The sequence below is a fragment of the Nomascus leucogenys genome, chromosome 14 (genome assembly GCF_006542625.1).
Source record: "Nomascus leucogenys isolate Asia chromosome 14, Asia_NLE_v1, whole genome shotgun sequence".
In the NCBI taxonomy this organism is placed as follows: domain Eukaryota; kingdom Metazoa; phylum Chordata; class Mammalia; order Primates; family Hylobatidae; genus Nomascus; species Nomascus leucogenys.
The window spans coordinates 86,687,596-86,713,303 of record NC_044394.1 but is presented as its reverse complement, the minus strand read 5'-3'; the positions used below and the strand labels follow the sequence as shown (position 1 = coordinate 86,713,303).

Genomic DNA, 25,708 nt, shown 5'->3' with positions numbered 1-25,708 from the left:
GCAGGGAGGGGAGGGGAGGGGAGAGGAGGAGGAGGGCGGGGGTGTGCACCGCAGGCAGCGGCCAGCCCTAGGCTGATCTGGGGGAAGCCTGCCATCTGCTGGGCACCGGGATCCCTCCCGGAGCAGGAGTGCCACCTCCACGCAGATGGAGTTTCCAAGGGGCGGTGCCGCCATCTTCAGAGGCCCCTGGCAGCTGGCGGGGGTGGGGGGATGGTTGGGGGGGGCCGTGTTGGCCAAGCCCAATTCTGGGGTGGGAGAAAACGAGCAACACTCTGCAAAGGGCTGGGGGCCTCGTGGCCCCCCCATCCTCGCCAGACCTCAATGCCCTGCGTCCAAGCCCGTCCCCGGCCGTGGCTTGTGTGGGCCGCCTGCCGGGAAGCGCTTTCCCCCTCGTGGACCCTACAAAGCCGCCTCTCTGCAGGCTCCCCTCATGCTGCGGGCACACAATGCGTCCTTTCACCCGGGGTGGGTCTGGCGGAGGCGGCCCCTCCCCGGGGTGCCCCCCGCTGGGTTCCTGACCCCACACTCCACTGCTGTTCTTGGCCTGCGTAGACCCGTCCCTTTCAACCGCTGTCAGGAAACTGTGTGGACGAGGAATCCCTGTTGGTCGCGCTGAAGGCGCACGCCTGAGACCATCTCTCCGCGTCTCCTAGAGGGGAAACCGTGACCCATATCAAACTGTGGCCGTTGGAAAGGTGAACACACGCAGCCTGGGGCCGGTGGGGGCCAGGGGGTGGGGTAGCCTTGCACCCGATGTCACTCGACACCCGTCCCGGCAGCCCGCCAGGCTCGGAGAGAGACCGTAGCTACCAAAAATAATCCTCCCAGTGTTTAAATATTTACAGAAGCAAGACAGATCCTGATGCCTTTACAATCTACTGGAGTCTGCCCTAACCGCCAGTCCAAGGCTCCTAGGAGAGGCCACAGCGACCACCCACCCAGTTTTCAGGGTCCCAGGTCGCCTCTCCTCTCCCTGTCCCTGCCTGATATATATCCCAGGGCTTCTCCTCCGGTGACCACATATCAGCCACTAGCCCTCTCCCTCCTTCCAGAACATTCCCACTTCCAACTCTTTGCTCTCACATCATCCCAGCCCTAGCATCTACCTTCAAAGTGCTCTTTCTGCTCCAGAGCCCCTCGGGGAAAGCCTGCTTTCTCTGCAGAGCCTGCACCTCATTTTCGGAACCAGCGAACAAAATGTAACAGAAGTGGTATTTGTCCATGTAACCCCATTGTCCATGTAACCCCTGGGGCTGGTCTCGACCCCACTCCCCTCCTGGGGACGCAAGGATGAGATGGTACAGTACCAGGCCAACACCAGTTCCAGTGGATGGCACGGAGATGGGCACTGCTCTCAGGACCTGTCCAGATGCTACTTCTCATGACAGTCTATGGGGCGGGGAGCACCAGCGCCAGCCCCATTGTGCAGAGAGGAAACTGAGGCAATGAGGGTAATAACCCACCAGCACACAGCCAGGCAGAGCTGGGATGTGGCCAAGGACTTGGCTCCAGGCTCCCACACTTAAAGACCATCTCTGTCACCACCTGGGTGTAATAAGGTCAGGGATATGCCCCAGGCCACCTGCTTCCACCAGCCAGTCCCTTTCAAAGGGCGGAGGTTTCCAGAAGTGTGGCTGAGTGTCTGTCTGTTCTTCATGGTCAGGGAAACCTTGCTTTCAGGTTCCCAAAGCAGATTCCCTGAGGCCAGGAGGCACTTAGGTGGACGGCCACCAGGAGCCCTGTGTCCTCTGCCTTGCAGGTGTTTACGGAACATTGTTTAGACTGGAAGGAAGAGCCACGTGAAAACGCCCTTTCTGTTTACTCTGCTGGGAAGGATATGAAGGCAAACAGAACCAGCTACGGGAGTCTTTCGACCGCAAGACAAAAGGTCCTTTGCCCCCGCTACCCGCAACTTTTAGGGAAAATTTCATCAGGTGTTGGGTTGCATTGCAACAGCCAGGCGTGGGTCCCCAGAGCTACGGTGTGAGCTCCCCGACTCACTGGGAGACAGGCGCTGCCACGTCACTGCCTCTGGGCGCCCGTGACCTCATGCTCAGAGCTCTCAGAAGCTCACGTGGCCTGTGGGGCCCCTGCCAGGGCTGCTGATGCAAGAGCTGGGGCCCGGGAGCCTCCCAAGGGCAGCTCTGTGTATTCAGAGCAGCTCAGGCCCTCCAGAGCACCAGGAGCCCCCAGCCCCCATGCAACCACCGGCCGGGGTTGCGTCAAGGCCTCCCAGAGCAGCTGTCATGGTTTGTGAGCTGCGGTGGAAAAGGCTGACAAGTTTCATTTCCCTGACCTTGGACAGCCTTCCTGACGCAGGGAGCGCCCATCCCTGGGGAGCACGGCCTCTCCAGGAGCCTGAACTTCCTTCCTTCTTTTTGGTTCAGGAGGTTTGATGCACTTATTGCCTCCCTGTCCTGACAGTTTTACTAGAAAAGTCAGCTTTTTAAAGAGCTGTCAGTCCTTCGGAAGACAGTCAACAACAGCATGGTTTTAAGACAGCCCACCAGATGCACTAGCTCCACGGACATCTCTTTAGAATCCAGCTCCCTTGGGAGACACACCTGGCTGGTGACTTCTAGAATCCCAGCTCAGAGCCAGGGGGTGCCAGGGCTGCGAACCCCCCACAAGAGGCAATGAAACCCCCTCCTCCTAGAGGCTGCCCAATCATCAAGGACAAAGGGAGTCCATGAGGAAGGGCTGGCCAGAGAATGTTTTGTTTTGTTTATTTTTTTATTGAGACGAAGTCTCACTCTTGTCCCCCAGGCTGGAGTGCAATGGCGTGATCTCGGCTCACTGCAACCTCTGCCTCCTGGGTTCAAGCGATTCTCCTGCCTCAGCCTCCCAAGTAGCTGGGATTACAGGCATCTGCCATCACACCCTGCTAATTTTTGTATTTTTAGTAGAGATGGGGTTTCACCATGTTGGCCAGGCTGGTCTCGAACTCCTGACCTCAGGTGATCCACCGGCCTTGGCATCCCAAAGCGCTGGGATTACAGGCGTGAGCCACCGTGCCTGGCTGAGAATGTTTTTTCAAAAAAGCAGGTCGCCAATCTGTGTAGACTCGTGCTGGCCAAGGCAGTGACCCCAAGCCACATGTGGCATCGAACTTGAGACGTGGTCTAGGTGTAAAGTACACACGAAATTCCCAGGACTTGGTAAACAGAGAGAATGTGAAACACCTCCCATCCGCGGCCATGTATACTGGTCCCACATTGGAATGATACTATTTTGAACATGCTGGGTAATTTACAAAAATTTTCACCTTTTTTATTTGTTTTCTTTTTGTTTTCTGACTTGTAAAAATGTAGCTATGGCCGGACACAATGGCTCACAGCCTGTAATCCCAGCACTTTGGGAAGCCAAGCCAGGCAGATCACTTGAGGTCAGGAGTTCAAGACCAGCCTGGCCAACATGGTGAAACCCCGTCTCTACTAAAAATACAAAAATTAGCTGAGCGTAGTGATGCACTCCTGTAATTCCAGCTACTCTGGAGACTGAGGTAGGAGAATTGCTTGAACCCGAGAGGCAGAGGTTGCAGTGAGCTGAGATCACACCACAGCACTCCAGTTTGGGTGACAAACTGAGACTCTGTCTCAAAAAAAAAAAAAAAAAATTATACCTATAAGACCCACACAAATATGCCCAACTGATATTGGACAAAAGGGCAAAGCACCTCAATGAAGGAAGGGCGGCCTCTTCAACAAACAACACGGGAGTCATTGCACATCCACAGGCAAAAAAAAAAAAAAAAAAAAACCTCGACTCCGTAAAACTTTTAGGAAAATAACAGGAGAAAACCTTCAGGATCGGCCAGGTGCGGTGGCTCTCGCCTGTAATCCCAACACTTTGGGAGGCCGAGGTGGGCGGATCGCGAGATCAGGAGATCGAGATCATCCTGGCTAACACGGTGAAACCCCGTCTCTACTAAAAATACAAAAAATTAGCTAGGCGTGGTGGCGGGCGCCTGTAGTCCCAGCTACTCGGGAGGCTGACGCAGGAGAATGGCATGAACCTGGGAGGCGGATCTTGCAGTGAGCCGAGATCGCGCCACTGCACTCAAGCTTGGGTGACAGAGCGAGACTCCGTCTCAAAAAAAAAAAAAAACTTTCAGGATCTAGGACTGGGTCAGGAGTTCTTGAGTTTGACATTAAAAGTATGATTCATAAAAGGAACAATTGATAACCTGGACTTCATCAGAATTAAAGTCTTTTGCTCTGTGCAAGATCCTGTTAAGAGGATCAAAAAAGAACTACAGACTGGGAGAAATATTTGCAATCCACGTATCTAGCAAAGGACTAGTTTCTAGAATGTATAATCAACTTTCAAAACTCAGTAGTAAACAAACAAAAAATGGATTAGACTATGTCTCTTTGGGTATCTGTCTTCATTGCAAGGAATCATTTGTATACATTGTTTTATTACAGCCACAAAAGAAATCATGTATTAATAGGAAGAAAAAAGCAGGTTATTACCTGTCACTAGAACAAAATTCTCACTTCTGGTTGCCACAATAAATCATATTATGACTTTTTTCAAAATCCCCCAACCAAAGGTTGTCCCCATAAGCCTTTCGATATATATTATTAAGATATAAGATGCTTAAGAGACAAAGAGATCTTCCGCCAAAGAATCAGATACCTGGATGGCAAATAAACACACAAAAAGATATTCGACATCACGAGCCATTAGGGAAATGCTGATTAAAACCACAATGAGATGTCACCACACACCCATCAGGATGCTTAAAAATAATAGTGACACCACCAAATACTGATGAGGATGTGGAGAAACAAGGCACTCATAAATTTCTGGTGGGAGTGTAAAATGGCACAGCCACTCTATGCAACAGTTTAGCAATTTCTTTAAAAACTAAGCCTGCAGGCCGGGAACAGTGGCTCATGCTTGCAATCCCAGCACTTTGGGAGGCCGAGGCAGGAGGATTGCTTGAGCCCAGGAGTTCGAGACCAGCCTGAGCAACATGGCAAAAAACCCTGTCTCTATTTTTACTAGATAAAAAAAAGTATTTACAAAAACTAATCACACAATCAATCCACCTGTGACTCGGCAAGTGCATTCATGGGAATTTATCCTAGAGAAATGAAAACTTAGGTTCCAACAAAACCCCACACATGAATGTTCCTAGTAGCTTTATTCACAATCGCCCCTGAACGGGAAGGCATGGTTCATGTCCTTCAGTGCTTGAGCGCACGGTCCGTGGGATGGCCACACCGTTGGGTGCTGCTACTCAGCAGTAAAAAGGAACAAGTTCTCGACACACAGGACAGCTTGGATAGAGCTTCACAGGATGATGCTGAACCAAAAAAAGTCCGTCTCAAAGCTGACATCGTGCAGGGTTCCAGTTACGTAAAATTCTTACAGAGGAGTGGTTGTCCGGGGTTAGGGAGTTGGCGAGCTCTGTGCCAGGGCAGCGTGGAGGAACCCTGCGGTGGGGGAGTGGTTCTGCGTCTAGCTAGTGGTGGTAGTTGCGGGAAGCTACATGTGACCCAGTGGCACAAGATTCTAAACACACAAGCACAGATGGGTGCCTGTAATACCCGTGAGACCTGTGGACTGTACCAACTTCAATTTCCTGGTTTGGAGAGTGTACTATGCTTCTATGCAGGATGTCACCATGGGGGGAAGTGGGTGAAGGGTGTATAGGGCCTCCCAGTGCCTTTTTTTTTTTTTTTTTTTTGCAACTTCTTGTAGTTATTTCAAAATAAAAACTTTTAAACGTGGCTAATAGAAAATTTTAAATCACAGAGGTGGCTCACGTTACATTTCTATTGGGCACGGCTAGCCTAAACCGGGGGTCCGCAAACCGTGGCCCGAGGGCCAAATTAAGGCTGCCCTCTGCCTCTGTACAGCCCATGAACGAAGACTTTTTTAAATGAATAGACTTTCTTTTTTAGAGCGATTTTAGGTGCACAGAAAAACTGAGCAGAGTACAGCGAGTTTCCCCTCAATGTACACACTTTCCCGTACTATTCATGTCTTGCATTTGTGTGGTACATTTGCTGTAACTGATGAGCCAATATTGACACATTATCAGTAATAACTGACGTTCACAGCTTCTACTGGGTTCACTCTTGGTGTTGTACAGTCCATGGGGTTTCAGAGACGCAGTGGCAGGCGTCCACCATTGCAGCCTCACACAGAATAGTGTCGCTGCAGCCAGGCGCAGTGGCTCACACCTGTAATCCCAGCACTGTGGGAGGATGAGGCGGGCGGATCACCTGAGGTCAGGAGTTCGAGACCAGCCTGGCCAACATGGTGAAACCCCATCTCTACTAAAAATACAAAAATTAGCCGGGTGTGGTGGCAGCCGCCTGGAATCCCAGCTACTCAAGAGGCTGAGGCAGGAGAATCGCTTGAACCCGGGAGGTGGAGGTTGCAGTGAACTAAGATTGTGCCATTGCACTTCAGCCTGGGCAAAAAGAGCAAAACTCTGTCTCAAAAAAAAAAAAAAGAAAGAAAAGAAAAGGAAAAAGAAGAGTGTCGCTGCCTTTGGAATCCAGTATCTGCCCATTTATCTTCTTCTCCTCTTGAGCCCCAGCAGGTGTTGATCTGTTTACTGTCTTCCTAATTTTGCCTTTTCCAGAATGTCCTAGAGCTGGAATCATGCAGCTTGCAGCCTTTTCAGACTGGCTTCTTTTTTTTTTTTTTTTTTGAGATAGGGTCTCAGTCTGTCGCCCAGGTTGGAGGGCAGTGGTACAATCTAAGCTCACTGCAACCTCCACCTTCTGGGCTCAAGCAATCCTCCTGCCTCAGCCCCCGCCAAGTAGCTGGGACTACAGATGTGAGCCACCATGCCAGGCTAATTTTTGTATTATTATTATATATATATATATTTTTTTTTTGTAGAGACAAGGTTTCACCATGTTGCCCAGGCTGGTCTCCTGAGCCCAAGTGATCCACCCGCCTCGGCCTCCCAAAGCGCTGGGATTACAGGTGTGAGCCACCGCGCCCAGCCCAGATTGGCTTCTTCCATGTAGCAATGTATATTTCAGCATCCTCCACGTCTGCTCAAGGCTTGACAGCTCATTTCCTTTAATCAATAAACAATATTCCCTTGCAGGGATGTGCCACCATTCGCACGTCCACCCATCACTGCAGGGCATCCTGACTGCTTCCACTGTGCCCATATGAATGAAGCAGTTACAAACACCTGTGTGCAGGTTTTGTGTGAAGGATAGTTTTGAACATTTTTAAATGTTGAAAAAAATCCAGAGGAGAATATTTCACAACACATGAAAATTATGTGAAATTCCACTTTCAGTATCCTTAATAAAACGTGAATGGGGCTGGGCGCAGCTGCTCATACCTATAATCCCAGCACTCTGGGAGGCTGAGGCGGGAGGATTACCTGAGGTCAGGAGTTTGAGACCAGCCTGGCCAACATGGCAAAACCCCATCTCTAGTAAAAATACAAAAATTAGCCATGTGTGGTGGTGGACACCTGTAGTCCCAGCTACTCAGGAGGCTAAGGCAGAAGAATTGCTTGAACTCAGGAGGTGGAGGTTGCAGTGAGCCAAGATCACACCACTGCACTCCAGCCTGGGCGACAGAGTGAGACACTGTCTCAAAAAAAAAAAAAAAAAAAAAATTAATGGAACACAGCCATGCCAATTAACATATATTGTGTGGTGGCTTCCATGCTACAAGGGCAGAGTTGAAAAGCTGCAGCCAAAACCATTTGGCCCCCAAAGCAGAAAATACTCGCTGTCTGGCGCACCTGCCAATCCCTGGAATAGACAATTACAATTCCCAACTTTGAAAGTCTAGGAAGAAAACCAACCCAAATGATAATGGCAACACCAGAGGAATCAAAGATCACAAACAAATATTTCCCTTCTGCCTTTCCCCCAAATTTCTTTTCTTTTTTTTTTTTTTGAGATGGAGTCTCACTGTGTTGCCCAGGCTGGAGTGCAGTGGTGTGATCTCGGCTCACTGCAACCTCTGCCTCCTGGGTTCAAGAGATTCTCCTGCCTCAGCCTCCCGAGTGGCTGGAATTACAGGCATCCACCACCACGCCTAGCTAATTTTAGTATTTTTTAGTAGAGACGGGGTTTCGCTATGTTGGCCAGGCTGGTCTCGAACTCCTGACCTCAGGTGATCCGCCTGCCTTAAGCTCTCAAAGTGCTGGGATTACAGACGTGAGCCACCAGGTCCGGCCACCCTCGAATTTCTAAAATGGGCACAATCTCTTTTGTCCCTTTGGAAGCCCATTTCTACAGCGTCTTTGCCGGGGCCCCAGCAACTTGTCTGGGACTCCTGACCAGACTCACTCACTCAGCTCTAGGGGTCGACGAGGCTGGGCCATGAGGAGCAACTGACATGACAGAAACGAGGAGTTTCTCAGGGTCCAGATTGTGTTTGGCTTTTTGCTTTTTGTTTTTAACCAGAGTCACTGCTCAGCCATCACTTTGTGCTGGAGGCTTGAGCTCTGCGTCACCCTTTCCTAAAATGGGGTGATGACCGCACTGACATCGGGCGCTATTTCTGGGATTCAGGTCGGCACCCATAGAGCATGAGCCGCGGTGAACAGTGCTCCCCCCAGATTCGTGTCCACACAGAAGCTCCCAATGTGACCTTATTCAGAAATAGGGTCTCAGCAGATGTCACCAAGCTAAGACGAGGTCACCCTGGATTCGAGTGGGCCCTATCTAATGACTGGCATCTATATGAGAAGAAGAGAGGGCACACAAAAGGACACACCCTGTCCATGTGGCAACAGAGGCAGAGGTCGGAACAATGTGGCCACAAGCCAAGGAATGCCTGCAGCCACCCAAACTGGAAGAGACCAGGAAGGACCCTCCCCTAGACCTTCCAGAGGGAGCGTGGCTCTGCAGACACCTTGATTTTGGACTTCTGGCCTCCAGGACCGTGACAGAATACATTTCTCTTGTTTCAAGCACCCGGTTTGTGGTCCTTTGTCACAGCAGCCCCAGGACACTGATACAAGCACGTCCAATGGGGCTGGCAACTCAGTCAGGTACACAGTGATGATGACTGTTTACTTGCCCTGTACTGAGCCCTCTGTGCAGAGCTTTACATGCACGGCCTTCCTGAACCCCCACAATGCCCCCACTTCACAGAGGAGTAAACTGAGGTACAGAGTGGTTCAACACTGTCCAAGGCCACCCCCTGGGGGTCTTGAGTGGGACTTGGATTCACAGCTGGGCCTCTGACCAAAGCTCAACCACTTACAGGCCTCGCCCAACCAAGGCCGCCAGCCCCTTCCCTGCCTAGACATCATGTGTGAGCCAAACAGCCACGCCAGAGTCGCACACCAGAGGGCTGGGCACGGTGGCGTCCCAGTCAAGTTCTCTGGCAGCCCCTCCAAGCTCCCGGAGCTGAGGGGCAGCCAGGGAGGGGGCCAGTGCTCGGCTGGGCGCCTGCTTGGCTTCTCCGCCTGGCAGTGAGACTCCCGGGGCGAGGCTATGTCCTGTGGCCATTTCTAGACTGACCGTGGCCACACGCCAGTCCATGGGGCTCAGACTAGCCAGCTGCCCTTCCCGTAACAGCTTCCCTCGGACCCCCAGCATCGGCCACCCTCTGGGTGCAGGCGGAGCAGCTGGTGGTGGCCACCTTGGCTTGGGCGGCGGGGGGGGAGTCTGGGGGAGGGAGGAACGCCACACAGAGCCTGCCAAGTGCTACAGAAACAAGACGAGATTAGTCTGAACGACACACAGAACAGATTGCAGGGTGTCGGGCAATGGGATGTTTTAAAGAAATAAATCTCAGCTCCCGGTTACAGAAGCACAAACAAACCCAAACAACAGACCTTCAGGAGCTGCTGGCTTCCCGGCTGCCAGGCTGCGCTGGGCCCGGAGGGGTGGGCGGGGGTTCCTGGAGCATCCCCAGGGGGCGGCTGGCGCTCTCGGGGCATCCCCGGGCGCCCTGGTTGGCCCACGACTGGGATCGGGGGTTTGATCCTGAAATTTGGGAGGAATGGAGGATGCAGCCCTCCCAGCTCCTGGCCATCCCACCTCCGAGGTCTCTCTGGGACCCAGTTGTCCCTCCCCTGGGTGGCGGCAGCTCCTGGACATCTGTGCTGCACCCGCCCCTGGTCCCTGCTGCTGCTGGAGTGGCCCCTAAGACATGCACGGCCCACCATCCCCACTCACCCCTTGCCCCCCTCCCTGCTGTCTCCTGCCCTGGACCCTCTCACATGCCCTTCCCTCCACCCCCTGCCTCCCGCTCCCTTCCTCATCGCCTGCTTTGTGTTCCCCCCCGCCTCCTCCAGGCTCTGATTTGCTGGGCAGCTGCTGCACCCCGGAACAAAGACAGGAAGGGCAAAGCACATCCTGATTCGTGTGCCATGGCTCACTTCTTCGCCCACCTCCAGGAGTTTCTAATCCGCCTCGGGCTTGCCTGGAGGGTTGGACAGAAAAGGAACGGCAGGAAGCACAGAGGGGATCCGGAGCCCAAGCAGAGTTTGCAAGGCCAGGGCGACACCCCCAGCACCTTCCGTGGGAGCTTCTGCAAGGATGCTTCCCAGCACTGGGTCCTGGCCCACCAAGCGCACTGGTTCTAGCTCATTCTCAGAGACTGGACTCTTCCCCGAGAGCCTCATTTCTGTCCTCTGTGCTGTGTGGGAGGACAGGGGCCGTTACAACAACGATGAATGATAACACCGTTAATAATTCAGCCACTGCCGCTGATACTCGGTCGACAGGGAGCCTTTTCCTCCTAAAGGCAAAAAGCACTTAGATGCCGTTTATTACTGCCTCGCACGCCCTGCGGGGTGGGCTGGCACCTGCTGGGGAATCCATGTGAGGTGGGGAGCGCCCGCCCCTTGGGGTCTGCTGTCCAAGCACTGGCCAGCTCCAGGTGAACCCTTGTGCCATCACCCCCATGACAGGGGCCACCCTGAGGGAGTAGAGGGGCCTTGTCTTATCATCTTATCTTTCCCCCATTACTTTTGACAGAGAGTTTTTCGGGCCTGTCCTGCTGGGAGGGTCGCTACATTTCTAGGGTCCACCTTCCATCCTCCCAGGAACGTTCCATCCAGACCTGTGCTGTCAGGCATGGAAGCCTCGTGCTGTGACCACCAAACTTTACATTCATTGAAGATAAAGAAAGATCAAAGTCCAGTTGCTTGGCCACATCTGCTGCATTTCTAGGGCGTGCTGGCCACACACAGTGGGGCACAGGCACAGGACCGCATGCATTGCAGGACGCCCTGCTGACGGCGCTGGCCCAGGCACTGGGAGGACCCTGTGAGGAAGCACCCGGGAACAGTGGCGCACGTAGGGAACACCACACGGCCTTGACAGGAGCTCTCCAGAGAGAAAACTCAGGTCCCAGCAGGGGTCACGGCGAAGAAAGTCTCTTCTGCCTGCAGGTAGGCTGGGGTTTCAGGAGAGAAGAGAACATTCCAGCTGCAGGGAGCAAGGTGGGAAGCGGCTATGCTTGGGGTGAAGCGCCCAGTGTGTGTGCAGGAAAGGGCAAGAGGAAAGCGGGAGGGCAGGGGGTCTTGGCAGGACCCCGGGGTGGGAAGCACATTGCTCCTGGTGCTTGCCCACCTGTGGCCACGCCAACCTGCTTGGACTGAGTCTGACCTGGCAGGAACTGCATGACAGAAACCACAGTAATAAGTGGCCAAACCCTGAGGCCAGGCCACCCAGCCCATCCCAACACCCAAACACCGTCTTGCCTAGGCTGGCCGCCCCGAGAACGCATGCCGGGAATGACAAGAGGACCCAGGGAGAGAGAGAATGAAACACTCACTTCCCCAGGGGGAGGCCCCGCTGGCGGCACGGGACCCAAGGTGGCAGGCCGGCAGCACTGGTGTCGCCAGAAGGACCTCAGTGACCAGCTCGCCCTGGAGGCCTCCTCATTCGTTAGCAGCGTGTAGGGCAGTGGGAGATGCTAAGCCTGCCCGAATGTGCAGGATTCTCCCCATTTTTTTTTTGAGACATGTCACCCAGGCTGGCGTGCAGTGGCATGATCTCGGCTCACTGCAACCTCCGCCTCCCGGGTTTAAGCAATTCTCCTGCCTCAGCCTCCTGAGTAGCTGGGATTATAGAGGCCTGCCACCACATCCAGCTAATTTTTGTATTTTTAGTAGAGACTGGGTTTCACCAGGCTGGTCTCAAACCCCTGACCTCGTGATCCACCCACCTTGGCCTCCTAAAGCGCTGGGATTACAGGCGTGAACCACCGCGCCTGGCCACGTCTGTCTATTTTTATACACTGGTTTTAATTCTAAGCTTAATATAATCACAGAATAACATTTTTGAAAACAGAAAAGTAAAAAAAAAAAAAGTGCTCATAATCACACTAGGCTAACACATGGGCCACCTTCCTCTCAACCTCTGCCATCCACTGCCATGGCCACTGACCATAGGCGCTATTCACATTTATATTAACCAAGGCCAGGCACGTGGCTATGCCTGTAATCCCAGCACTTTGGGAGGTCCAGGCAGGAGGGTCACTTGAGCCTAGGAGTTTGAGACCAACCTGGGCAACATAGCAAGACTCTGTCTCTAAAAAATAAAATAAATGAACGGGGCATGGTGGTGCATGCCTGCAATCCCAGCTACTTGAGAGGCTGAGGTGGGAGGATCGCTGGAGCATGCGAGGTCAAGGCTGCAGTGAGCTGTGATTGTGCTGCCACTGTACACCGGCCTGAGCAATAGAGTGAGACTCTGTCTCTAAAAGCGAAATTTAAAAACATTTTAAAATTAAAAACAATTTTATTAATCCGCATTATGTAAAATTAAAAATTCGGTTGCACTTGCGCCATTTCAAGGGTTCAGGAGCTGCACGCTCCCGGCCGCTGTGCGGGACGGCACAGACCTGGGTTCTGTCTGTCCTGGCAGAAGCTCTGCTGGGCAGCCCTGCTCTAAGAGTCTCATCCGCACCTCAGGCCTCTTCACAGAGTGTAACTGCAATGTGTAGAATCATAACCCGTTTCCTGCTTTGTGTCTGATTCACTGTAAATTTCCACACTGCAACACAGCATGGACTATTTGACAGTCCTTGTCAATACCACATCTTCTCCTATCTGGCAGCACCGAGCTTCTGAACCTTTTATGGGTCACAGACCTTCTGGGAAGTCAGATGGTGCCCCTACTCATATAAAAAAAGTGGGGTAAGATTTCAGGGGCTTGTGAGCCCAGGTTTGGAAACTCCCTGATCCAACAGAGGGACCTTAGAGGGACCTTAGTCAGTCCACCTCCTCTGCTGTTGGATTCTTACGTTCTGCTCCTTTTTCTCCACTGTAAGGAATACCATGATGCACATCTTCATGCAGAAGCTTTCGTCTTTCTACTTTTATTTTCTTTTGGGACAAAGTCTAGCTCTGTCCCCCAGGCTGGAGTGCAGGGGTGCCATCTCTGCTCACTGCAACCTCTGCCTCCCAAGTTCAAGCGATTCTCGTGCCTGAGCTTCCCAAGTAGCTGGGATTACAGGCACGTACCACCATGCTGAACTAATTTTTGTATTTAGTTGAGACAGGGTTTCACCGTGTTGACCACGCTGGCCTCCAACTGCCAACTTCAAGTGATCTGCCCACCTTAGCCTCCCAAAGCGCTGGAATTACAGGCTTAAGCCACATGCCGGCCACTTTGGCCTTGCTATCTGTAATTTGGATTCTTTCTTAGGATGAGGTCCAGAGGAGACATTTTCACTTAGGGAGCAGAATCTGGTGGTTTTTGTTGTTGTTGTTGTTGTTGTTTTGTTGTTTGTTTTTTGTTTTGTTTTGTTTTGTTTTTTTGACAAGGTCTCACTCTGTCACTCAGGCTTGAGTGCACTGGTGCGATCATGGCTCACTGCAACCTCCACCTCCCAGGCTCAAGCAGTCCTCCTGCCTCAGCCTCCGGAGTAGTAGCTTGGATTAAAGGTGTGCACCACCACACCCAGCTAATTTTTTTCTTTTTGGTACAGAGGGGGTCTTGCTATGTTGCCCAGGCTCGTTTCAGTTCTTTACCCAGGTCACCAATGCACATCCCCAGGGCAGGGTCAGTGGACACGGTGCCAGCCCCATGGCGCCCCATTATTCCACACCCTCGCCCAACTGGCCTTTTAGGCTGGACGGTACCTTCCAGCACAGAAACCAAGGGCAGGATGACCAGTCGCGCTTGGTGGTCACCCTCCCCAGCACACCCCAGAGCCTTGCTTTCTACACTGAGGAGGGCACAGGACCAAGATAGCCCAGGACTCACCTCGGCTCGGGGAAGCTCAGGGTCTTGGGGTCTCAGGGCGGGGAGGCAGGACGATGCACTGGCGACAGCAGCTCTCCTTATCACCCCATCCCCCAAGTCAGCCTCGAATACTCATTTGGTCAAGGATTTCCAGGCCGTCGCTGGACTGGGGGCTGGGGCTTCCAAAGGAGACCTCTGGGTTTCGTAGGTGGGCTCACCTTCCAGCATCCAGACCCCACCTGGCAATACTCTACAGGTAGCACACGAATGTGGGCAGCCCGGGGGACACTGCCATTTCTAACTCCTCAGCTCTTCTGTGAACTACTTGCCAAATAACCATATACCTGGGGACCCTCGGCCCCCGGGGTGGGGTGGGGGAGTTGTCCCTCCTGGCCAATCCCAGCCAGACACGCAGCCTGCACATGCAGTTCTTCAGATCCACCACTAGAGGGGACCCTCGAGCCAGCCTACCTGCTCTGCCCTCCCGGGGGACTCAACTCCCAGTGAATTATTAATAGACGCCCCACCCCTCAGTGGTGATGGGTGCACCCGAGTCCTCACCAACACCCCTGCGGAGTGGCCAGTCCTCTGGGGGCCTCGGCCCTGACGCCACTCCCCACCCCAGAGCACCAGGCGCTCTCTCTCTCAGCCCCTTCACAGCAGGGGTTCTCAACGCTACCTGCACTTCAGAAACCCCCATGAAGTTCAAAACATTCCCATGCCTGGGCCCCACCCCAGCGATCCTAGTTTAATTGGTCTGGGTGCAGCCTGGGCATCAGGACTTTTAAAGCTGCCCAGGGCATTCTCACGGGCAGCCGGGCTGGGGACGCCTGCCTTACAGCGTCTAGGACAATTAACCACCTTAGCCAAGGATCTCCAGTTCCATCACACGAAGGCCCCAGGGGATGGGGATGGGGATGGGACAAGGACCACCACCTCTGCTTCCTGGGTCTACCATGTGGTGGGGGCCAGAAGCGCATAGGAGCAAGGAAAGACCAGGGAAATGCAGATTCCAGGGATCGCCCAGCCCCTTTCAGAATCCATGTCTGCTTTTCTCTTTTTTTTTTTTTTTTTTCCCCCAGACAGGGTATCTCTCTGTCACCCAGGCTGGAGTGCAGTGGCATGATCACAGCTCACTGCAGCCTCCACCTCCCAGGCTCAAGCCATCCTCCTGCCTCAGCCTCCTGAGTAGCTGGGACCATAGGCATGCACCACTATGCCCAGCTAATTTTTATGCATTTTTTATAGAGATGAGGTTTTCCCATTTTCCCCAGGCTGGTCTTGAACTCCTAGGCTCAAGCGATCCACCCACCTTGGCCTCCCAAAGTGCTGGGATTACAGGCGTGAGTCACAGTGCCCGGCCTCCATATCTACTTTTTAAAAATAAAAAGAAAGCTCTCAGTAGTCTGTCTTGGAGACAGGCTGTTTTCACTACAGCCTTGTACTGAAGCACGCACTTCTCGGGGGGTGAGGAGAGTCCATCCACATCCACCTCGTCCTGGCACAAAGCTGCAACTCGCCACGTTCAGCGAGCCTCCCCTGGACCGGGCTGACACAGGGCCGAGGGGTGAGCCGCACCGAGCCCGCGGCCGTGTGGCCAAGAGGCATTTTCTGAGCCTTCATCAGGAGCAGGGCCAGGCTGCGGTAAGCATCCCCCAGCACAGTCTCCGGGTGGGGACAAGTCCCAGGCCAGGCTCGCTGACCCCATACCCCAGGCTGGTGCTCAACCCTCACGCCGACTCTGCCCTACAAGGGGGTTCTTGGCCGCATTTCACACCCGCGAGGCATCTGCGTTTTGGACATGGGAGGTAACGGCCACAAGATCACACACAACTCAGGATGATGCCAGGACTGGAAACATCTGTCGGGCCCCAAAATTTACTCCTTCACCACCATCTGCCTCCCAGCAGCTGGGACGGACAGGCGGACAGGGTGCCTCAGTGGGGACTCGAGTGTCAGAGCAGAGAAGGGGGCCATGGGTAATGCCCTCCTCAGCCCAGGGTTCGGGGGAATAGAGAAGCCTCTGCCAAAAGCTGACATGAAGGTGCCTCGCCCCAGGAGCTGAGTCTCAAACATATAAGCTGGCCGGTTAGGAGAGAGGGGAAGGAGGAAACCCAGGCAGAGGGGATCCCTGGCCAAAGACATGAGGCAGAGACAGCCCTACGAGATCTAGAGGCAGAGAGGGAGGCAGGCAGCATCGCTCAGCAGGGCCAGATGGTGACAGGCTTTGGACCCTGAGCAAAGGAGATGGCGCTTCATCCTGAAAATGATGGGCGGCCCCCGGGGGGTCCCAGGCAGAGGGGCAGCTTGGCTTCCAGAGTGAGTGCACAGCACCCCTGTCCACTGCCCACTGATGCCAATACACCCCACCCTCAGTTGTGACAAAAAAGTGTCTCCTGGCATTGCCATATACCCCCTGGGTACAGACTCGGCCCCGGGTGAGAATCACTACTCTAGAAGAACCTGAAGGTACCTGGGCATCAGCGTATAAAGGCTCCCCCCAGGAACCCCCCACATGCAGCCAGGTTGGAGAACCAGCAAGGCGGAGGGTGGGGAAAGGCGAACCAGGGTGCATTCTCACAATACCCCCAGAAAGTGGATATTACCAGCCTCATCTTACAAACAGGAAAACCGAGGCTCCGAGAAGAGAAAGAATTTCCCAGGTTCACACTAACCAGTGGTGCCAGGACTCATCTGGCACTCAACTCCCTAACTCCTAAACTTCAGCTCCCTACGAGATGGGGCTGCAGGACAGAGAGCTGACCGGCCAGGTTCTGCCACAGAATCCTCAGCCCCAAGACGCGGGCCAACCCCACCACCTCTCTGGGACACAGCTGGAACCTTCCCCTCGCCTGGGCCCTGGGGATGCGGGGACATGGGGACGCCCGCAGGTTCTGCTGCACTGTTGGCCTGGCACCACCAGGGGGAGCTCCAACTGAGCCCGGCCAGCGGGACCCAGGCCAGGACCAGAGTTCGGTCCCCACCCCCCCCACACCTCCTCGGGTTCCCTGGCGCCTGATGCCACCCAGCTCGGCAAGCCTCCTGGGACCTGGAGTCCTCGGTTACGGCTCACGGCTTCCTTTTATCTGCAATCTCAAATAACTGAGATGAATGTTATCGGTTCACCCTGGGGCTCTAATGGGCTGCATCTTATCGGAGGGATAAAATCAGGAAAGAACCCGTCCCACAGTCACCCCTGCTGAGGCCAGCAAAGCCTGTGTCCCTACTTCATGCCCAACCACTCCCAGGCTTAATCGGCCTGGGGTGACCTTTTATGCTGCAGCCCTGGAGCAGACCCAGCTGGGTTCAAATCCCAGCTTGGCCCGGGCACTGGCTGGGTGACCCCTGGCAAGTTGCTGACCTTCTCCAAGCCACCCTTTCCCCTTCGATAGCAGGGGATAATATGAGGGCCCACTTCACGGGGCATGGGGCTGTGGAAAGCACACACGTGTACCATCCACAGCCCTCGGTGTCCAGCGCCCAGGCGAGGCCCGGACCACCCACGTCCAGCATGTGCCCAGCTCACACCACGAGCTCGACAGTTAATGACCTGCTCGCTGACTGATGTCAGCTCTTACTGTTGTCTGTGGTCACCACCATTATTTGCCTAGAAATCTAATAAGCGAAAGGACCACAGCCAGGGCATAGGAAGGGGCTGTGGAAGTCGGATGCAGGCCCCCCGTGCTGGCTCTGGGGCTCCGGGCCGATGCGACCACACGGGCAATCACCCCAAGGCCATGAGGACCCTCGTGACACCATGCAACCCTCCCCACTCAGGAAAGTCTCTTTGGGTTCCAAGGCCCAGGGAACCCACCGCAGGGCATGGGTCCAACTCTAGCTCCTGCAAGTGTGGCCAGCAAGGAGTCCAGATACTCCGGCTGGACTCCCCGGGGTGCATAGCGGCTGCCAAGTCAGGTGAATATGGTCAACACTGCCCGGGGACTACGTTCCATCCTCCACAGCTATGAGAAAGAGGGAGGCTAACGCCTCCGGGGACCACAGGGGGCCAGGTCACGTGCCCAGTGGGCTGCAGGGCAGAGTGGGGAGCTGGGGACCAGCACATCTGGGCTTGGGCCAGCCCTGTGCGTGAGCCTAATGATGCCACCCGGGGCCTCTCGGGCACTCGCTTGGGGACTGAAAATCTCCTGCCCCTCCGGCGATGGGAACAGAAGGGACCAGGACTCCCAGGGGCTTGGCCTTGGTCATGGACCCATCAGACCTGGCAGGGCCCGTTTAGTCCTAGTGAGTCTCAAGGAGAGAGAAGAATGTGGACACCCCGGTGCACCCTTCACAGTCCTCTCGGCGGGGTGTAAAGTGGGGACTCCCTGCTGAAGCCCTCGCCTCGGGGAGGGGCTCCTGCCATAGCCACAGCCGCAGGCAGGTCGGGCAGATGCCTCCAGCGCTCACCTAGCATCACAGGTGACGCAGGTGACTGCTTCCTGCCCAGGTCAGGCCTTGGGGGCCTCCTGAGTGCCCACGCCCAGAACCAGGAACTCACCTGCTGTCGCTTTCCAGAAACACAGAGCCGCGGCTCTCGGCCAGCGCCGCGCTGATGGGCGAGAGGCAGAAGGGCGAGGAGAAGGTGTCTGAATCTGAGTCAAAGGAGCTGTCTCTGCTCACTCCCTCGGCTGACAGTTCCAAGGAGCCATCCTCCTCCCCGGCCTCGGGCCGTGCCTCCCGCCCCTCCTCGGTGACATCCTGCGGAGGACTGACCGTGGACAAGATCCCAGAGGGGCTGCGAGCAGGCTGCGAGGCTGGCTGGGCACCATCCACCCCCAAGCCCTGCGCCAGCTTCTCCTCGTCCTCCGGCGCAGGGCTGGCGAGCACGCGGTCCGGAACACTCTGGGCCGCCACCAGGATGTCCTCATCTTTGGGGGTCAGGGTAGGCCGCAGCTCCGTGGGGGAGGGCTGGTGGGAGGCTCCTGAGCTCCGGGTGCGCCGGCCCCGAGGGCGGGGTGCCTTGCGAACCGGGGAGCTCTCGGGCGTGATGTAGCGCAGGGCCTCCTCGTCCTGCCTCTGGATGCGAGAGTTGGGGACCCACGCCAGGATGAGGGTGGCTCCCAGCATCTCATCCTTCTCCATGTACAAGCACAGGTAACCTGTGAGGAGCCAGGGGGACGGCGTGTTAGAGGCCAGGAGGCTGTGGATGAGGCCCTTGTGGCACCTTTGGCGAGCTGCTCGGAGAGGCCACCGCCCTTTAGTAAAGTGCCAGTCCGGCCTCAGATACAGCCTGGCCCTGAGCAAAAACACTAGAGGGAAACTGGAGCTTGACATGAATTCCAGCTACGCGTGTTTTCTAAGAACACACACTTCCAGCAGATCCAGGGGGTCCCCAAGCACCGGCGTGCCATGCGCCTTTCTTTTTGGTTTTTGGGTTTATTTGTTTTTTTTTTTTTTTCTTTGAGACAGGGTCTCGCTCTGTGTCTCAAGCTGGAGTGCAGTGGTACAATCTCAGCTTACTGCAATCCCCACCTCCTAGGCTCAAGCAATCCTCCCACCTCAGCCTCCCGAGTAGCTGGGACTACAGGTGCACACCACCACACCCAGCTAATTTTCTTTTTTTTTTTTTTTTTTGGTAGAAATAAGGTTTAACTATGTTGCCCAGGCTAGTCTCAAACTCCTGAGCTCAAGCGAACCGCCCACCTCAGCCTCCCAAAGTGCTGGGATTACAGGCGATGAGCCACGAGCTCAGGCTTGCCATACACCTTTCCAAGTACCAGGGGCTCTCCCTGTGTTCAGAGCCCTGACCTTGGCCCCAGGGCTCAAGTGCCTGCAGCCTCCCTGTCTGTGTGAGCCCAGCGGCCCAGGTGCCCAGCTTCATGGCTTTACTGCACTGTTAGGAGGGATGGAGGCTGGAGACTTCATTCTATTTCACAAAAAGAATTTATCCAAGCCGGGTGGTATTTGGGCCTTTTCCAATCATCAGTGGCACTTATGGCATTTTTTAAATGCAGATTATTGCAGGAAGGGGCCACCTTTGCAGATGAGCATTGATGTCACACATGGGGCTGCTGGTGACATGGAGCGGAGGGATTTCTCCTGGGCCACAGCAAGTGGGTGGGTGCTCAGTTCTGGGGGGAGGTGGCATTTCCTAACACAGCACCAAGCAGTTTCAGGATATCCTGATTCCTGGGCTTCCCCCACCCAGTCTCCAGGCCTCCACAACTCAGACCCCTAGAATCTCCTAAGCACTGCTCCTGTTGCCAAGAGAGGCTGGGAAACCTGGGGAATGTCAGCCAGTTGGGCATTAGGATAACATGAGCCTGAGGCTGAGAAGTGTTTCCACATCCTCAAAGCACGCAGCTTTGAGATCGGCAAGAGGGTCCGAGACGGCTACTCCCCAGTCAATCTCTCTAGAATACCCTCAGGCCAGGCGACCTCCAGGTCAAGGGGCCACATTGTCCAGAACCTGCGCCCCTTTCTAGGGCACTCCAGGGAAGCCCCTGCCCACACAACCGCAGCCAACGAGCCGGTGGCTGTAACCATACACTTATGAAGGCAGGGGGGCAGAATACTCTCTTTAAATGTTTCATTGGCATAATTTAAACTTTTGTCTTGTTTAAAAATTTATTTATTCAGTATTCAATTGAAACATAATTTGCATAAAGTGCCCAGATCTCATGTAATTTATAACTTTTTTTTTTTTTTAATAGAGATGAAGTCTAACTCTGTTGCCCAGGCTGGTCTCAAACTCCTGGGTTCAAGCAATCCTCCCACCTCAGCCTCCCAAAATGCTGGGATTATAGGTGTGAACCACTGTGCCCAGACGATAACTTTACTATTTTACCATCTTGTCTGGGGCTTCTGTCTGTACTCTTGCCCGGGCCAAGCAAATGTTAGGGTGTGCCGGTGCAGGCTACAGCCAGGCTGCAGGACACTGGGGCCCTGAAACATCCTTTTAGCAGCCAGGGAAGGGGACGGCAACAGGAAGAAATGAGAATTGAGTCCAGAGACTGCCCTGCAGCCCCAGCTCCACCACACGCTGGTACTGTGCAGCCGAGAGTCGCTCAGCCTCTCTGAACACCAGCGTCCTTACCCACCTAAGAGGCCTGCTGGGGCCCTGGCCACTCTCATGAGGTTGTTGTACAAATAAAGCAACAGATGAACAAAGCAATGCATTTATTTGCTGCAAGTCATTCACACGAATGACAAGGGAGCAGGCAGGCCTCAGGGATCACTAACACATCTTTTGTCCCTCCCTCTGGAAGCAGCAGGGCTGAGGGACTCACCCAGCCTGCCATGAGCCAGACTTAACACCCCCAGACCCTCCTTCCGGGAGGACAGCTGCTGTTAGTTACACGTTCTGGAAAAGGAACCAAATGCACTCTCTCATGTGCTGTGGCCCAGGGCCTTCAGAGCCCTGGCTCAGAAAATAACCTGGGCTGTGGGACCCTGGAGGCTCGCCTGCCCTGGCTCACCTGGGTGGTGTTCCCCCAGCCCCTGCAGCCCCTCCGGCGGGTGCACGCAGACATTGTTCTTGGAGTAGATGATCTCTCCATCCAGGACAGAGGGGGACCCGCTGCCGCTGCCACCGGGGGTGAGGGTCAGGAGATCCGAGGCTTTGGAGGAGGCCCTGCGAAGGAGGCGGCCCAGAGACATTGCCGGGCAAGTGTTTCCATTCTCCGCATGCGTCCGCCCGGGCAGGGCTCGTCAACACCTGCCTGGGGGAGGAAGAGAGAGGAGATGGTCAAGGTTGTGGACTTGTGTCCTGTCTCACAGCAGTACGTGTCACCTCGGCACCCAGTGGGTTCTGGTTAACCACAGGAGCGTGTCCTGCTGGTGCACAGCTCTGTACAGGGTAGGCCACGTTCTCCACCTTGGCCGGGCCACCCTGTCCATCGCAGGAGGCTGAGCAGCGTCCCTCGGCTCAACCTGTGGATGCCACTAGCACCTCCCTTCCCAGTAAGAAAACCAGAACATCTCCAGGCTTTGCCAAATGTGCCCTGGAGGGCAAAATCCCTCCCAGGGAGAACCACTAAGCTACAGGAACCCTGTTCCCACCTCAGCAACTTCACAAAAACCTCCAGGCATTCTCTTTTCTCAGTTTCCCACCTGCACCAGCACAAATGAGCCCTTCTAATTCATTAAAAAGAAATAAACAGGCAAGACGCACTGGCTCACACCTGTAATCCCAGTACTTTGGGAGGCTGAGGCAGGCAGATCACTTGAGGTAAGGGGTTCGAGACTAGCCTGGCCAACATGGTGAAACACCATCTCTACCAAAAATACAAAAATTAGCCAGGTGTGGTGGTGGGCGCCTGTAGTCCCAGCTACTTGGGAGGCTGAGGCAGGAGAATCACTTGAACCCAAGAGGTGGAGGTTGCAGTGAGCCGAGATCACATCACTGCACTCCAGCCTGGGCAACAGAACTAGACTCTGTCTCAAAAAAAAGAAAGAAGGAAAATTTATAAACAAAAGGATTAGTATCCAGAATATAAAAAGAACTCCTATAAATTCATGGTGAAAAGGAGCAACATCTCAACAGAAAAAAATGGGTGCTCCACACAAGAGGAAAACCAAAGAACTGATAAATATGGAAAGAGATTCTCAGTTTCAAACAAAAATTCAACACCCAACAGACCAGCAAAAAGCAATTTTATGTCTAAAAATACTGAGGATGAGGGAAAGGGAAGCTGTCACCGGTCCTGTCTCCTCCAAGGCGGGAGCAACATGGCAGAATCTGGCACCACTGAGAAGGCCCAAAGCCCTCTGAAATCCCTCTTTTAGGAAATACCTGAGGGTGGTTCTTCAAACTGCAATTTGAAGCCCTATTGTAGATCCTGAAATCAATTTAGTGGGTCAACACCAGCATAAGAAGAAAAAAAGAAAAAAAAATAGAAGATGCCCTCGAACCCTGGCCATAGGTAGGCTCAGCACTCGGTCAGAGAACTTCTGCCCCGTGAGGACACATCCATGTGGGTAAGATGATCTGGGACGTATGAAATGTATATATAATGTGCTGTGACCTAAAACATTTGATGACTCTGCCTGGAGGAACCCAAGGAGACACCTAATCAAATGCTTTGCAGCCAGTTTCTACCAACAAAAATGAAACCACCAAACCTCCAGACAGCAGATGAGAACCAACTAGACTTCTGTACACACGTGGAGCTCACAAACACACACACCAAGCCACGCCAAGGAACGACCATGTCAGTGAAGAGGCAGGCACAGCCGGGCACAATGACTCATGCCTGTAATCCAAGCACTTTGGGGGACCGAGGCAGGCGGATCACCTGAGGTCAGGAGTTCGAGACCAGCCTGGCCAACATGGCAAAACCCTGTCTTGACTAAAAATACAAAAAAAATTAGCCGGGTGTGGTGGCACGAGCCTATAATCCCAGCTACTTGGGAGGCTGAGGCAGGAGAATTGCTTGAACCCGGGAGGTGGAGGTTGCAGCGAGCTGGGATTGAGTCACTGCAGTCCAGCCTGGGCGACACAGCGAGACCGTCTCAAAAAAAAAAAAAAAAAAAGGCAGGCACAGAGCCATGCTGCATTCTGGTCACCGATGGGGGATGTCCAGGACTCTGACCACAGCTGGGCTGCATGCAGGCCGGCTTCACCAAAGTCTGCAGAGGTTGGGGGGCTGGGATAGGACAGCCACAGAGGGGCTTCACCTTCACCTCTTTGAAGAAAGAAAAGACTTGAAGCCAACGTGATAAGAATTAGCAATTTGGGAGTGAATAAACCAAATGTGGTACAGTGGAATATCATTCAGCCTTAAAAGAAAGGAAATTCTGACTGGGAGCGGTGGCTCACACCTGTAATCCCAGCACTTTGGGAGGCCGAGGCAGGCGGATCACCTGAGGTCAGGAGTTCGAGATCAGCCTGGTCAACCTAGCAAAACCCTGCCTCTACTAAAAATACAAAAATTAGCCAGGCGTGGTGGCATGTGCCTGTAGTCCCAGCTACATGGGAGGCTGAGGCAGGAGAATCACTTAAACCCAGGAGGTGGAGGTTTCAGTGAGCCGAGATCATGCCACTGCACTCCAGCCTGGGTGACAGAGCAAGACTCCATCTCAAAAAAAAAAAAAAAAAAAAAAAAGAATTAGCAACTGAGAGTGAATAAACCAAATGTGGTACAATGGAATATTATTTGGCCTTAAAAAGAAAGTCTGACGCCTGCTACAGCACGGATGAATCCTGAAAACATTGCGCTAAGTGAAACAAATCAGTCACAAGAGACAAGTACTGTAGGATTCTACTGGTGTGAGGTCCCTAGAGTAGTTAGGTTCACAGAGACAGGAAGTGGAATGGTGGGTGCCAGGGGGTGAGGTGGGGGGAATGGGGAGGTCGTGTTTAAGGGGGACAGGGCTTCAGCTTGGGAGGATAAAAGTGTCCTGGAGATGGACAGTGGCGGCAGCTCTACAACATGAATGCACTCAATGCCGCTGAACCTGATACTTAAAAATGGTTAAAGTGGTAAGTTTTATGTTATATGTATTTTACCACAATAAAAAAGTTAAAAATTATCAATTGGTAGAGGGTCTCCAGGTACATGATCTTGTTCTTTGAACTTTCTGCATTTTTTACATTTCTCCAAAGATCCAGAGCTGGTTGAGGGTGGTCCCTAAATCAAGTCCTTTTCACCTCCAGCACTTGGCTAGGCTCTGGGACAGAGGGTGGGTGGGTAGGTCGGTCCCCACTGGCTCAGCAGAACTGGCCCCCACTCTGGCAGGAGGCAGGGAGCAGACGTCAGTGGTGATGGCCACCATCCCAGGACCAGGTGGCTCAGCGCTCTCTGCCTCTCTAGGTTCCCCTCCTCTGACCCCCTCTGTGCTTCAGCCTCCCACAGCCCTGTTTGTGTATTTCCAATTGTCTCCATGGCTACTGACTTCCCAAGCACAATATTCCAAAGATGTTCCAGCCAGCCCAGCAGTGGCCTTCCCATTCCCGTGTCTTTCCTCTGACAGATCCCTCACTCCCGTCTCCCCATCTCAGAGATCCCGATGTCAACATCACCTCTGAAAATCACCAGTTCTGGGGGTGGGGACCCATCTCAGATCCTCACCTCCTCAGCCGTGAGCCACGGACACCCTCTGCCTGATCTCAACCATCACCAGGGTCCTGATCCACTCGGCTCTCCCTAGCCCACCCCTTCTTAGGCCCCCTCAACACGTCCAATGAAGGCTGCAGAAGAAAGTCGACCCCTCGGTGCAGGGGTCAGCAAACTTGTTCTGCAAAAGGCCAGAGAGTAAATGCTTTGGACTCTCTGGGTCAGAGAGTCTCTGTCGTGACCACTCAACTCGGCCCTTGGAGTGCAGGAGCAGCCACAGACAGTAAATGATGGGCGTGACTGTGACAGTGAAGCTTTACTGATAGATGCCCAAGCTTAAATTCTAGATCATTTTTCACATGTCCCAAAAAAAATTATTTCCATTTTTTCAACCCCCTTAAAAAACGTAAAAACCAGCCGGGCGTGGTGGCTCACGCCTGTAATCTTGGCACTTTGGGAGGCCGAGGCAGGCGGATCACCTGAGGTCAGGAGTTTGACACCAGCCTGACCAACATGGAGAAACCCCGTCTCTACTAAAAATACAAAATTAGCCGG

General features: G+C 53.9%; 1 protein-coding gene across 5 annotated transcripts in view; it reads right to left on the bottom strand.

Annotated features, from left to right (window-relative positions):
* Nucleotides 1-25,708, bottom strand: part of TBC1D16 (TBC1 domain family member 16) — a 98,681-nt gene that overhangs the window by 54,489 nt on the left and 18,484 nt on the right. For all 5 annotated transcript variants that reach the window (XM_030827364.1, XM_003278441.4, XM_030827365.1 and 2 more), the window contains exons 2-3: nt 21,575-21,817; nt 18,655-19,255 (exon numbers count right to left, since the gene is read on the bottom strand). In XM_030827364.1, coding sequence (XP_030683224.1) covers nt 18,655-19,255; nt 21,575-21,755 — 782 coding nt within the window. In that variant the 5' untranslated portion in view covers nt 21,756-21,817. The remainder of the gene's footprint in view (nt 1-18,654; nt 19,256-21,574; nt 21,818-25,708) is intronic.